General features: G+C 47.3%; 1 protein-coding gene across 7 annotated transcripts in view; it reads left to right on the top strand.

Annotated features, from left to right (window-relative positions):
• The window catches only part of TNIK (TRAF2 and NCK interacting kinase), a 139109-nt gene extending 126815 nt beyond the window's left edge, over window positions 1-12294 (top strand). For 6 of the 7 annotated variants that reach the window (XM_090147714.1, XM_090147713.1, XM_031614611.2 and 3 more), the window contains 10 exons: window positions 1087-1251; window positions 4729-4843; window positions 5338-5508; window positions 5692-5835; window positions 6171-6305; window positions 6814-6914; window positions 8171-8320; window positions 8729-8888; window positions 9398-9537; window positions 11146-12294. In XM_090147714.1, the coding sequence (XP_090003840.1) occupies window positions 1087-1251; window positions 4729-4843; window positions 5338-5508; window positions 5692-5835; window positions 6171-6305; window positions 6814-6914; window positions 8171-8320; window positions 8729-8888; window positions 9398-9537; window positions 11146-11229 (1365 nt within the window). In that variant the 3' untranslated portion in view covers window positions 11230-12294. The remainder of the gene's footprint in view (window positions 1-1086; window positions 1252-4728; window positions 4844-5337; window positions 5509-5691; window positions 5836-6170; window positions 6306-6813; window positions 6915-8170; window positions 8321-8728; window positions 8889-9397; window positions 9538-11145) is intronic. The other variant, XM_031614613.2, reaches the window with a different exon arrangement.
• The last annotated feature ends 1690 nt before the right edge of the window (window positions 12295-13984 follow it).

Below are 13984 nucleotides of genomic sequence, written 5' to 3'. Positions count from 1 at the left end.
AGCCACAGGAAAGATAAGTGGGGGGGAAATCTCTGTGGGAGGAGAGAATGTTCTAAGACACCCAGACCATGATGCAGGGTGCTCTCTCTGTTCTTCTGACCACAGCTGTCACAGCCAGAGGATGGGCTCGCTGACCTCCAGGGGCTTTGGGCAAAGGCTTGCGTGTCACCCTGCACAGGCAGGATGGCGAGGTGCTTGGAAGATGGGGTAATAGTTGATAGATTAATGTTGTCAGAGCAGACCGATAAGTTGCTGAGCCTGTTTCAGAGGAATTTTTTCACTAATCCTGGTAGGTGGTGAATTCTCTAACAGTCTCATTGTACCCAAGTTCATCAGAATGGCAAATACCTCAAAACAATGGGCAGGGAAGGGAGAAGTTTCCTAGCACCTGCCTCACATGAGGTTGAGATTGAAAGGAGGAATGTATTGGAATGGCTGAGTGCTTGCTTGACTTGGGCAGCTGTAGTCAGTATTCCCCTGAGAACACCCTGGGAGGTTTTCTCTGCAGACAAGTTATTCCTGGTGATGCTGCAGGGAATTCTGTGCACAGAGCAGGATGTGAATAGCTCTGCCACTGCAGGCGAGGGCAATGCTGTCACTGTTCACTGCTGTTTTGGGTTAAAGAAACATGCAATGGGGACTCTGTTGGCATTTGCGGTCAGGCTACTCGCCGCCGTAGCAGTGAAAAGCCATTAAAGCTCACGCTGATCAAGGGGACAGATTCTGCTGTCACTGTGGCTAGTGGCAGTGTGGGACGAGAGCTGGCCACAGGGCAGCCATGGGGTTCGCACCCATGGTGGCAAGAGCAGAATCTGCCTTATGTTCCTTTTCTCAAAACAACGATGATCAGGCTTCTCCTTTTGCTGTAATGTGGCTAATTACTCTGTATTGACTTTGTCATTAACCCTGTCTTTATTTCTCCTTGGGGGGGGGTTTGCTGCTTGCCAGATTGCATGGGGATGGAGACAGCAGAGAGGGTCCTTGTCCTGTTCTCGCTCAGGGAACTGGTGACTGCAGACAACTTGGTTTTGTTGTTCTCTCTTCTTTTTCTCTTCTCTTTCTTCCTCATGCCTTGTGTTTCTGCAGACCTCTGGTGAAAAAAAGCGTTCTGGCCACGCAGCCAGCAATGGCTTTGCAGGCCACATCAATCTCCCTGATCTGGTGCAGCAAAGCCACTCGCCTGCAGGCACACCGACCGAGGCCCTGGGGCGAGTCTCCACGCATGCGCAAGACATGGACTCGGTGCCTGAAGTAGGTGGTGGGGGCTCTCCTTCCCTGCATTGCTTTAAACAAGTATTAACATCTCTGCCCCGTGAGGGGCCTTTCTGCTTTCTTCCCTCGCTTCCTTTGCTCTTCTCTCTCTTTGTTTCCAGTCCGTGTGGGTGAGTGTAGGGAAATGAAAGGGGAGCTGGTGAGTAATTGGTGTATGGGTCTGTGCCCCATGGTAGAAGGGCCCACTTCTTAACCCACCAGCTGAAGTTCTGGCGATGATGGCTTGAATGCTGCAATCCGATGTGAAAGTCCCCATCTTCTGGTATCTGGAAATGTAAAAAGAATATGAGCCACTGGTGCCATTAGCATGAGCCGAGCCCAGCTTCTACTTGTGCAATCTCTGAGACTTAACGTGATCCCAAAGGTTAACAAAAACCAAAGCCAATATGGCACACTTTTAGCTTTTACCATGGCCGTGTTTCCTGTCACAGTATGGTTCCCTGGTTCCAGCTTTTTCACAGGGACATGACTGAACATAATGAATGTTTAAGGTATTAAAAAATCCTAAAAAGGACAAGGTGTTATACGTAAGACAGGGGAATTGGTGTGTCCTGCTGCCACCAGCAGCTCTGGGAAACAGTCACGTATTTCTCTGTTTCCCCATGAGAAATCAACCAGCTTGGTATTAAATAACCCATCTTATTTTTCTTTTTGCTTGGTTGGATGGTTGGATATACACTGGTAGTTTTGTCATCCTTCTTCATAGAGATGATGTACTCATTTTACAGTTTGCTTTTACTAGCAGTATAAAAATACAAATTGCGTGGAATTGTGCTCTGATAAAATGTAAGAACAGGCAGTGCCTGACTTGACCTCCAGGTTTTATCCATTTCCTTGCTGCCTTCAAAAATGAGACAGTTGGTCCTGAAGTAACACCTTCCAGAGTCATCCTGGGACTGCTTAAACATGAGCAGACAGTTTGCAAGAATAGGCTTTAAATATATTCATTTATGGAATACCATGCAAGAGGATCTTTTCCATTTCTGAAACTGCATTTTTAGGGCCGACTGAGCAAGGAGTGGGTGTAAGTGGAAAGTTTTGGATTCGGTTCTTCCAGGTGACTCATATAGCTTGCAGATTGGCAGGCAGTGGCGTAGGCACCTTACTTAGAGGTTATCCCTTGCCCTGATTGTGTGGAGACCCCTACAGCCGTGCCTTCATTGGAGATGTTGAGCACAGCTTCTCTCAGTCAGGGCACTGCATCCACACTGCTGATATTATCAGTATTGTGCCGTGTCCCAGTGGTGCTGCAGGGTAGTGGAGCTGAAGGATAGGATGGCTCTATTTCCATAAGGATGCCCTTATACATGGACAAGCAAGCTCTGGATGTGTTGGCAGTTGGGGTTGGCTTGCACTCTATGGGACCACAAATGAATGCTGTAGGGTTCTCTGCTTCAGCCCAGCTCAGAGCTGAAGCTGAAGTCAAAGCCCTGCTTATGGTGCCAGCTATATTAACAGCATGAGCCACGGTAGGGTGCACTGACAGACACTCTGGGCTGTCCTGAAGGCGCATGGATGGGAACTGTGAGAATGTCACACAGAGCGACCTCAGGTCTGTTGGGATAGCTGCAGGGGCTGCACACAGAGCTGTGAAAGCCTGTGAAAGCTGCATGAGTGTGGGGACTGTGGGGAACGTGTGGGGCAGTTGTCAGGCTGCTCTTCCACACTGCTTCCCCCTGTACAAATAGTGCTGCAGTGTGTCAGGAAGGAGTGGGTCTGAGAGGACCAGCACTGTCTCACTCTGCAGCTTGGTGCTGTCTCCATAAGCCAAAACAGAGGTTTATAATCAATTGAACAGGACGTGAAGGAAGATGAGGGCTTAGTATTTAAATAACAGGCTTAGAAGTTCTTAAAATGCCACCTCCTTAGGAAAAGAACAGCTGAATCTGAGCAGAGAAGGAGGAACTGCTTGGGGGATTGGAAGGAGGGAGTTCATCACAGTTGCTTGTGTGAAAGCACCTGGCTCTCAGCTGGAAAGCTTCTTTGTAAATACTGAATATTTCTTCCCTCCTTGAGTTGTGGGTGCTTTATGGAAAAAATGCCCAGTACAGTAAAAAAATGTGTATTTATTGGAAATGAAAGAAGCACAGAGTAGCAAGTATATCTTTTATGTACGTATAAGTATTTGGGCCATGCAGTATATGTAAATCTGGTATCTGTTACTGCAGCCTTCTCTGCCTCAGGCTGCAAGCTCCTTACATGGGTCTCCATTACCATTTTCTTTTTTGAAATCATCCTGTTTCTATGGTAACACAGGGCTGTCTCCAGGCCTTGGGAATGTGGATGGAGGCAGGAGCAGTGCAGTGCTGTGTGCTCACCCACAGCATGCAGTGCTACTGGGGAAGGGCTGGGGGGACTTCTGGGGCTGTTCTGCTCACGTGCCCCCCGAGAAGCTTCAGGCAGGAGTGAGGGTGTTTCCCTTCCTTCTTGGGAGACCTGGTGGCGTGGGGGCTGAGCAAGGTGTGTTCCCAGTGAGGACATCAGCCAGGGAATTGGGACATGAACAGCCCTGCTGCTGCTGCAGGAAGATTTGATTTTTGCTGCTGTTACGGCTTTTAATGTAGGTCACAAATAAAGAGCACCCCGGATAAATACTGTAATAGGAGGAATAAGCTGCTCAACGAGGGGGGAGATCTTGGCATTTTGACTCCCAAATAAGAATGTCATTTTGCTTGGGAGAAAGCTTAGCCTCATTTTCTGCCTTAACAAAGCAATGGTTTTAAAAAGAAATCAGTGTGGTGCTGCTGTTTGTTCCTGTTTAAATCCCCTTGGCAAAGTGTTGGCTCTGGCATTCCTTACAATATGTTCAGGTTCAGTTTTCCTGATTTCGAAATGGCCTTTTCTGACGTCTCACCTGAAAAGCTGTAGACAATCTAAAATACTTCCTTGGAATTGCAAGTAACACATCCCCACCATGCAAGTGACGTGTGGTGGAGACCAGAGCTGGGGAGGATGGAGCAGTGTGGGATGTTCTGTGTTCTCACATCTGCTGTCCCGTGCTGAGCACTGCAGTGGGGTTTTCTGCAGAGCTCATGTGGGGCAGTCACATTAATGGGAGAAGCAACCCCTTGCCACTGACGTCCCAGCCTGGGCTTTAAGACAGGTGTGCTGTGTGCAGAGAAATTGTTCAGCCCTGCATTCACTTTTGCCTCTGACACTGCGGCTTCTCCGCTAACCAGTCTGGCTGTGCTGTGCTTCTACCTGCAAGCCAAGCCCATGGCACTGGGCACTGCTCCCCGTGCCTGCACTTCTTGTTCTCTGCTGCTCCAGAGGCATTCACAAATCCAGTGGAGTGTCATCCGTGATCACTTGTGGGGGAGGAGGAGGAAATGTTCATAGAGGGTTCACAAAGGGCGCTGCAGGGACAGGCACTGTGTGCTCATTGCAAAGCCACACACACCAAATGTTAGTGTTATTTCTGTGCTCTCAGCTCTGTCTTCACTCTGTATTTTGCAGTATGGAATGGGAAGTAGCACCAAAGCCTCTTTCACCCCCTTTGTGGACACCAGAGTGTATCAGACCTCACCTACCGATGAAGATGAAGATGAGGACGAAGAGTCATCTGCTACTGGTAGGAGGCAATGTGACCATTTGTGAAGCCTGAATAACTCCCTTGAACCTCTCAGATTTCACTTCCTCTTGTGTTTGTACCCTTGTGCTTTCCAATTTCCATCCAATTCCTTCTCTCCATCACTAGTGAAATACTCTCAGAGAGAAGACAAGGAAGAGCCACCCATCCTTGTCTGCCTGGGCACCTGGGAGAGTTGTTCCTGGCAGAGCCGGGAGGTGACAGTCACTCCAAAAAGCTTGCAGTTGCTTAGAACTCATCGAAAATAGATGCATGTGGACAGAGTTAGGGTTGGTCATCCCTGTGGGCAGTGCTGGAGGTCTGGGGATGTTGCCTGTTACCGCTTCAGTGTTGTTTCCAACCCATGAGAAAATACTGATGTTCTCTCTCAAAATTTGCAACTTGTAACAGAGTGATGACATCCCTAACAGAAAAGAAAAAAATAAGCAAGAGTTTGCTTCCAATCACACCTCACTGTTCTGTTGTTTCCTTGTAAGCACTGTTCACCAGCGAGCTGCTCAGACAGGAGCAGGCCAAGCTGAACGAAGCCAGGAAGATCTCCGTGGTGAACGTGAACCCCACCAACATCCGTCCCCACAGTGACACCCCGGAGATAAGGAAGTATAAGAAGCGCTTCAACTCGGAGATACTGTGTGCTGCTTTGTGGGGTGAGCTCCTGGTCACAGCTCTGTCAGCTGAGACCCTTTGGTATAAGAGCGATGCTTCTTGTCTGTGGGAATGCAGCCCTTAGTTACGATTGTTGCTTAGAGATAGCAAAGAATGAACTTGGGCTGTAATCCTCTGGTGGCAGTAGCTGTGGCTCCTTGTGCCCATTGGTCTCTCTGTTTCAGGTGTAAATCTGCTGGTGGGCACAGAAAATGGCCTGATGCTGCTGGACCGAAGTGGGCAAGGGAAAGTCTACAACCTAATCAACAGACGGCGGTTCCAGCAGATGGATGTACTCGAGGGCTTGAATGTCCTTGTGACAATATCAGGTACACCTCTCACCCCATCTCTGACCTTCTGGTTCCAAATGTGGGAAATGAGAATGTGGAAATTAGTGTGGGAGTCCTGCAGAGGATGGTTGGTCATCAAATCTGGGAAGCTTTTGAGCTGTATCATCATTTCTGTAAAACTTTTCAATTTCATTGTGAAAAGAGCTTTACTTTTATCTTCCTTGAGGGAAAATAAACACTGGAATCTCAGGGTTTCCCATGCAAACCCTGCAAGGCTGTGCACAGAGAGCTGGAGCTTGGGGCCATTCCTTGGGCTGCGTGCTGCTCTGTTACCTCTCACTGCCTCTTATGGCCAAGTTTTCCTTTGCCAACAGGAAAGAAGAACAAGCTGCGAGTGTATTATCTCTCCTGGCTGAGAAACAGGATTTTACACAACGACCCCGAAGTAGAGAAGAAGCAGGGCTGGATCACGGTTGGGGATCTGGAAGGCTGCATTCACTACAAAGTTGGTGAGTGGCTGAGGCCACCGTGCTGCATGGAAGAACTTGTAGTGCCCAGTACAGCCATGAAATGAGCAGCTGGAAGGGTTAGCAGTGAGAAGAGGCCGTGTGCCCATAGCTCTGAGCCTGGAGAGGCTGATGCTCACTGGACTGCCCCGGGCTCCTTGCCTGCTCCACAGTACTGGGAGTGCCTCCATCACATCCTATGTGATAAAAGGTTTTGGTAAACGTCTTCCAGTTTGTCACATCGATCGTGTGCTGCATAAGCTACAAGCAAAAGTTACTTGCAGTCTTTGGGGATTTTTATTCTGTAGTGCTAAATCTGATTTGATGATTTCTCTTGAAAGTATGGGTAGGCAACAACCAGAAATAATTTTTCTATTCATCTGTATGTATTAGGTGGATGTTACTACATGAGAATCAACAGAGAGATAGCCTTAGCAGTTGTTTCTAGAGATAAACTGTGCCATCTTGAAGCAAAAAAGAATGTTCTAAACATCTTTTATTTTAATTTTAGTGAAATACGAAAGAATCAAGTTCCTGGTGATTGCCTTAAAGAATGCTGTAGAGATCTATGCTTGGGCTCCTAAACCATATCACAAGTTTATGGCATTTAAGGTATGTGTGCCTTGTCACCAGAATATGCTCTGTAATTGTAAATACATGAGGTTTCTGTACTGTGTGGAGTAGGAAAGTGCTTTGTTTATAGTCCAGCTCCTCAGACAGCGCATCGTCTTTGAGGGCCAGTGAAGATAAGCACCCACAGGGTTTCCTCTCAGTCTTGCTATGCAATGCCAGGGCTTTCAGACTTCAAGGACACAAACAAAACCACTCCTTAAAAGGGTTATCATCACTGTACTTGCCCTGGCAGAAATGTTATGAAGCCCGTGGCTGCAGAGATATAATATGTGCTGCTTATGGCTACCAGTGAAGCATTAATATCATTTATCCTGGGAGGCTTCATTGCAGAAGTTGTAGAAAGCTCACCAAATGTTCTTTAATAAAGCAGAGTTGAGGTTTTAGGGGATTTTTTTAAACCTTGTTTGATTGCTTTAGCCACAGAGAGTGAAATCAGGCTGGTGTTATTTTCCATTTTTATTTTGCAAGGTCCTCTCCCCTTCTGCAGTGTGGATTCTGTATCAAGAAGGTGCAGGAGAGTGACCCACTGTTTTTCTCTCCCTTTTCATCTCCCCCAGTTTCCTTCAATGAGACCTTTCTCCTACATAACCTGCCAGAGGCTGTGCTGTACTTAGTACTTTAGAGCACTTTTCGTTCTAAGCTCTGTGCAGCAGCAAGTCACAAGGGGCAGTGCCTTCTAGAGACTTTCATGCTGAGTAATCTCATTTTGAATCCTTCCAGAACAAATGGGCTTATTTGGTATTAGGTCACATTTGCTTTCTCTGAACAAAAGCCAGAATAAATGGGCTGGGTGACATGAAGAGCTCAGCAGCATTAGTGGAGCCTGGGATCTGTGGGCTTAGTGGGGATGCTGCCCAGCACTCTTGGTGCTGCTCTTCCCATCTGGGTGCTGAGCATCCTCACCTTACCTTGTAGGCACGGATCTGTTCAGGCAGTTGGAAATACAGCTCACTGATTTCCTTGTTGGGAGTCAGAGAGGTGCTTGCACAGGGAGCAAGGGCTGGCCTTGGGGAAAAGATCTGTGCCTGACAGGGTGAGCACCTGTGTGCTGGGAAGGCTGGAGTGGGTGGGTGGTTCCCTCTGAGGCATATGACCGAGGAACAGCACGAGGAACAGAAATAATGACATGCTTAATAGGAAACAGGTTCAAACAAATACGATTTCAAAACCATATCAGGTTGCTGCCATGGGGTTTGTTATTTCTTCTGTGGTACTCACTAAAAGGGTTATAAAAGTCTTTTGCAGATCTCCAGCACAAACCGCTGCTTGTCGATCTCACTGTAGAAGAGGGTCAGAGACTCAAGGTTATCTTTGGATCACACACTGGTTTCCATGTGATTGATGTAGATTCTGGGAACTCTTATGATATCTATATACCATCTCACGTGAGTACATGGGGGAGCACTGCTCAGAGAGGGGAATATTTCCTCCCTAGAGCTACCTGTAAAACTCTGGGTTTATTTACCTAATCTGAATTTGATTCATCAGTCAGCAGTTGCTGATCAGTGTTACTGCCAGGTGTCAATCTTTGGGTGTACGTGTTGTGATCTCTGTGTAATTGCTGACCCTGCTCATCCTTGATGTGTAAGACAGCTTTGGCACTAGTGTAAACATGACAGTTTATTCCCCTTCAAGCTTATCTCTAAAAGCCAATGCCTCTTTGTGGAATGGAATGTGGGTTTTGTTGTTAGTGTGGTTTTGGGTTTTGTTTTTCTAAGGCTTTGCTCCCTTCCCCTTACCACTTCTTCCATTCAATGTAATTCTGACTTGTAGGGTGTTTATTTTAACTGCAGATTCAGGGCAATATTACTCCTCATGCCATTGTCATCCTGCCTAAAACAGACGGGATGGAGATGCTTGTGTGCTACGAGGATGAAGGTGTTTATGTGAACACCTACGGACGGATAACTAAAGATGTGGTGCTCCAGTGGGGAGAAATGCCTACTTCTGTGGGTAGGTCAACCCTTCCTGTTCGCCTTCGTAAAGTAGAAATGACATAAGGTGCAGAATCAAGCATGCTGGTTATTTGGGATTTTGTTTATCAAGGGAAACTTCTCTCAGCCAGGTAAGAGATGTAGTTGCCAAATGTCTGTAGTTTGGTTCTGCACAGTAAAAGCAAATGACTTTTTGAAGATAGTAACTGTGCTTTATCCCAAGTATAAACCATTACATTGGTGGGGTGCTGTGTTGACTGCAGTTAGTGCCAGATGGGAGCTGGGAGAGCCTGGGTTGCTCAGCCCCACAGCCTGTGCAGGTGGGTCACTGTCCCAGCTCCTCACCTGTGGAAAGCAGAACTGATTTGTATTCTCTTTAAATGCAGCAACTTCTGGATTAAAACCGCTATGTAAAGGCTATTCAGCAGAGCTCTGTAATTCACCTGCAAAGACTTTGAATTTCTGCTCATCGTGTAGTATTGAGCTCAGCACACATGGTAACACCTACCAAACGTTTTGTTTTGACAGCCTACATTCATTCCAATCAAATAATGGGCTGGGGAGAGAAAGCTATTGAAATTCGGTCAGTGGAGACAGGACATTTGGACGGAGTATTTATGCACAAGCGAGCTCAAAGATTAAAGTTTCTATGTGAAAGAAATGATAAGGTAAGTCCACTGCAAAATCTGTATCCGTGCTTTAAGGTAAAACCGATCAGTTTTAGATTTTAAGTCTAGTTTGCCTTGGGGTTAATAAGTAATTAAGCTCAAGGTCTTGTTTAATAAACGGTGCCCATAAATCCCATCCCACTTAGTTTTCTTCAGTGGATGAAGATCTCAGCCTGTGGTGGGAAGGTCAACAAATGCCTCTTCTACTTCAAACTGAGGTCCCCGTGGACTTAGCTTGAATTCCTCTCAAATGTTGCATCTGACCATTAACAGTTGAGGCCACCAAATAAGCTCTGCAAAAGTTGAGGAATGGTAGAGCTAAGGTTGTGTAATAACCCCCATTTGAACGGAGCTGTAGAAACATTATGATGATGCATTTTCAGTTTTGTGATTGTCAAGTGTTTTCTCCATGGACCCCCATCTTTTCTTATAGACAGTACTGATAAATGCTGTTCTGCAGGGGCAGCAGAGCCGTGTGGTAAAGGCACTTGCATCATAAAATAGTATGGCTGCATGGATGGCCCCTGCCTTGGGTGTTGCTGAAGTGTAAAGGTGCACAGGGAATGAGGGAAGGAGAATTGTTTGGAGGAAAAGGGAAGTTTTCATGGCAGGGATAGTTGAATACTGAGATCTTTTTTCAGCCCTGATGTCTGCTGTCAGTATTTCCTGTTATACGGGGTTTCACCAAGATAAATCAAGACCATGCAGTAGGGAATTGTTTTGTGAGGAGCACGGGCACAAAACACATGCAGACACTGATTGCTCTGTCGCCAGAGTTGGGTTTAATAACGTGCAATAAATAGGATTGGAGGCTGCAATTGGTTTATTTAGTTGGCCTGTCTGTTCAATGGTTTTAAATTAGGACCTGTGGAAGCATTCCCTTAAATATTTGCACACGATGACTTATTTTTTAAGACTTCTGCTGTGATCCAACAATGGTGGACACAGAGGCACATTCTTCATAGAGAGGCCCAATACCTCTCTGTGCCTTGAATGTATTGAAGGAAAGTTTGGGTTTTCCCCAGTTTAGCATTCGGAAGTCGCTGAAATAACATAAAAAACTTTTGCAAAGAAAAGCATTTCAATCTGAGGCAGTTAACCACTGTGCTGAGTGTTGACCCAAATGGTTAACGTTTAGCAAGATATAAATCACTGAAAGCAGTCGTATTAATGTTGCATAATAAGTATTGCTGTGGCAGTAACGTGATAAACGTGGTATTTGTAGACTATTCCAAACCTTGCTCTCTGCAGTGGTGATAGCAATGGAGGTGTTGTTACACGCTCGCTATGAAGTGGTTGGGATTTGAGCTGTGGTGCATGGGCTCACAAGGCTAGATCCCTCCTGGTCTGTGTTGCTCCCACTTTGAGCCACTTCCCCAGGCTGAGCTCCGTGCCTCCATCAGCACCAACAGCCTTTCTGCCCAGATTGCTACACCCAATGTAGCACCATGACTGCAGTCACCCAAAGAAATGAGCAGGCACTGAGGTTTAGGCAGAGGAAACTGCACAGAGCGTGGCTTCCCTTGTCCATGAGTGTTCACAAATTATTTCTGATCATCATAAAAATCATCAATATTCACTGAGTTTTTGTCCCCTGTCCCCAAACAGGTATTTTTCGCGTCGGTCAGATCCGGAGGAAGCAGCCAAGTATTTTTCATGACCCTCAACAGAAACTCCATGATGAACTGGTAACAGAAGAGCCCTTGGCACTTACCTTCGTGGCATTATTTCTAATTTAAAGGACATTAAACACGTGGACTAACACTGTAGAGGCAGATGAGGAGGGCCCTGAGGATCACCGCTCCCCACGCTCCCCTGCCGCCCTGGGGAAGGCTCGGCACGCACCCCGCGCGTGGCTTGGGATAGGGAAACCACCTCTGGAGGTCTCCCGATTACGCTGTGTTATAGTGGGTTATGAGGTTTTCTTTCTTTCTTTCTTTCTTCTTCTTTTTTTTTTTTTTGTTTCTGTTTTGTTTTGTTTTGTTTGTTTTCTTCCCAGTTTTTCTTTGTCCCCTACTTTGTAAGAATGGGGAAAGAAACCGTGTCAAAAAGTCTGTTTTTAATTCTGTCTGCCTGCTAGCATCAAATATATAGTATGTTGTAAAGTTACCAATTAAATCTGGTGAGAGACAGCACAATAAATGTACCTTTTATCTTTGTGATGAAGGCCATAACCGTATAGCTGGGTAATTTTAGAAATCTTTTGCCTTCACCAACATTTACATGTTGCTTTTGGCAGCAACGGCTTAACAGATTTTTAAAGAAGAGAAAAATAATAGGTTTTTTTCCCCTCTTTTGGGAAATGGATTTTAAATGGCTAAACTACTAGCCTTAGACTAATAAAAATCAGCTACCGTTTTTGTCAAGTCTGTCCATCCATATTTCCATATGGATCTTCACATGATGCTGTGTCGTGACAGGGACAGCGGTGCCGTTTGATGCCGGCGGGAGAGGGCTGGGATGGAGGGGGCTGGGGGGCCTTGGGCACCCATCCCATGGAGGGGCAGCCGGCGTGGGGACGGGCACAGAGCAAACCGCCCGCTGTGCTGCTGATCGGGCTTGTAAAGAGCTTAACAATATATATGTGTGTGGTTCCTTCGGCCAAGGGTCTGAATCTATACTCGTTTTCTGCCCCCCCAACCCCCCAATTCCCTACGAATTACCCAACATACAGTGAAAGACGACATCTGTGCCGAAATGTGTGTGTGTTTAGTTCGGGTTGAATCGTGTCCTTATAAACTCTGCTCAGTTGATTTACGTTTCAGTGCGTATCTGGGGTTTTCTTTCTCAGTAGCTGCAAGCATGGCCGCTGTGGTATTGGGGTGTCGCATAACAAGGTCTGTGTTGCTGGTTTTAACCTACCTCGTTTCGTTTCGGTTTTTTTTTTTTTTGGTTTTGTTTTGTTTTCGTTTCGTTTTGTTCCGTTGTTTTGCTGTTGATCACAGCACTGTTACCTCCAGCGACATATAGAGAGCTTAACTGGCAATCTTGGTGTACTCAGTAACGATGGCTTTATTAAAAAATGATTAAATCAACAGGACTTGGTCAAACTCGAATCTTTATCCAGGGTGAAAGCGTTGCTCACCAGGGATGGGATGGGGTGGGATGGGATGCTCTGCCTACAGTGGTACCCACGTGGATGGGGGCACTGCCCCCACTGCCCCTGTTGCCCCGCAGCACAGCCCTCAAACCGAACCCATCACCGATTACCACCCACTCTGTGTATTTTAACTGGGGTTGCTACCTGAAACCAGAGCCTTCTATCAAATTATGTTGCAGGCGGATCACTCCTTCATTTCATTTTGTTCCCCCCTCGATGTGACTGGTTCAGAATACGCAGATTTAAATGATTTTTTTTCAGTTGTGGGGTGTTGGGGTGCGGCGATGAAATAAAAGAGAATTGTTGTGTATGAACACAAGGCAGTTTGTGACTGTATCTTTTAACACCACGGCCACACAAACCGATCAGAAGAAACCAAGAGGAACACCTCAGTCCCTGCCCTCACCCCACTTCATTACTTAACCACCGCCCATCACGCTGCCCCCCACCTTCTCCAGCCCAGGGCTCAGGACCAGCCCTAACCTGTGCCAGGCAACACAGCCCCATCCAGACCCCATACAATCCCATGGAAAGACATCCGGGGTCACCGGGAGCCAAATATGTGCTCCAATTGCCCTGGGTGCAGCACAGCCCCGGGTGCTGCTGGAAACCAGCTGACCTGCAAACACCATCCTGCCCTTTTTTGGGGGGTATGTAAATGGCCTTCCTGGCCACGCACACCCCGCTGGCATCCCGAAGGCTTTTCCTCACCCCAAGCAGGGATGTGGGAGGGGGCTCAGCCCGAGGGGTGGACGCAGAGGCTGGGGCTGCATGAACGCAGTGAACCCTTTACCTCAAGTTAAAGTTTTACCCTGAGCCCAGCACAGCGATGAGCAGCCTTCGCCTCCCTATTTTTCCCTCTATTGAAAGCACCCTCTGTGCCCACGCGAAGGCTCCTGATGGACAGCACCGTGACTCACCGTAACCCATTGGAAGGCAGCAGCACCTGTTGGCATGTGGGGTTCCAACCCGTGCCACGCAGGGTTTCAGCAGAGAGCCGAGCAGTACCAGTTCAGACCAGATCCACAGCACTGTGCAAAGTCCGATCTGCAGGACAGCATCAGCAATCACAGCAAGCGGGGCTGTGCGCTCACACCACCACGGGCTGCTCGGGGTAACGGTGGGGTGATGGTGGTGCTCGGGTCATTTGGCTGCGCCGTGTCTCTGTGTCTGCACACAGCAATTCTCTGAGCGCTCCGAATGCCCGCACGCGGCGTGCGCAGGCACTGCAGGGAGGGCTGCAGCTACGTACACACAGACACCTGGACACATCTGCATCCGTATACGTTTGCTGTTCACAGGTATCTTTTAAAGCAGGTGCCAAGTGATGTTTAAATAAAACACGTA

Source organism: Phasianus colchicus, chromosome 10, assembly GCF_987193195.1.
Source record: "Phasianus colchicus chromosome 10, bPhaCol1.hap1.1, whole genome shotgun sequence".
Classification (NCBI taxonomy): domain Eukaryota; kingdom Metazoa; phylum Chordata; class Aves; order Galliformes; family Phasianidae; genus Phasianus; species Phasianus colchicus.
This window is presented reverse-complemented; position numbering and strand designations above follow the sequence as displayed.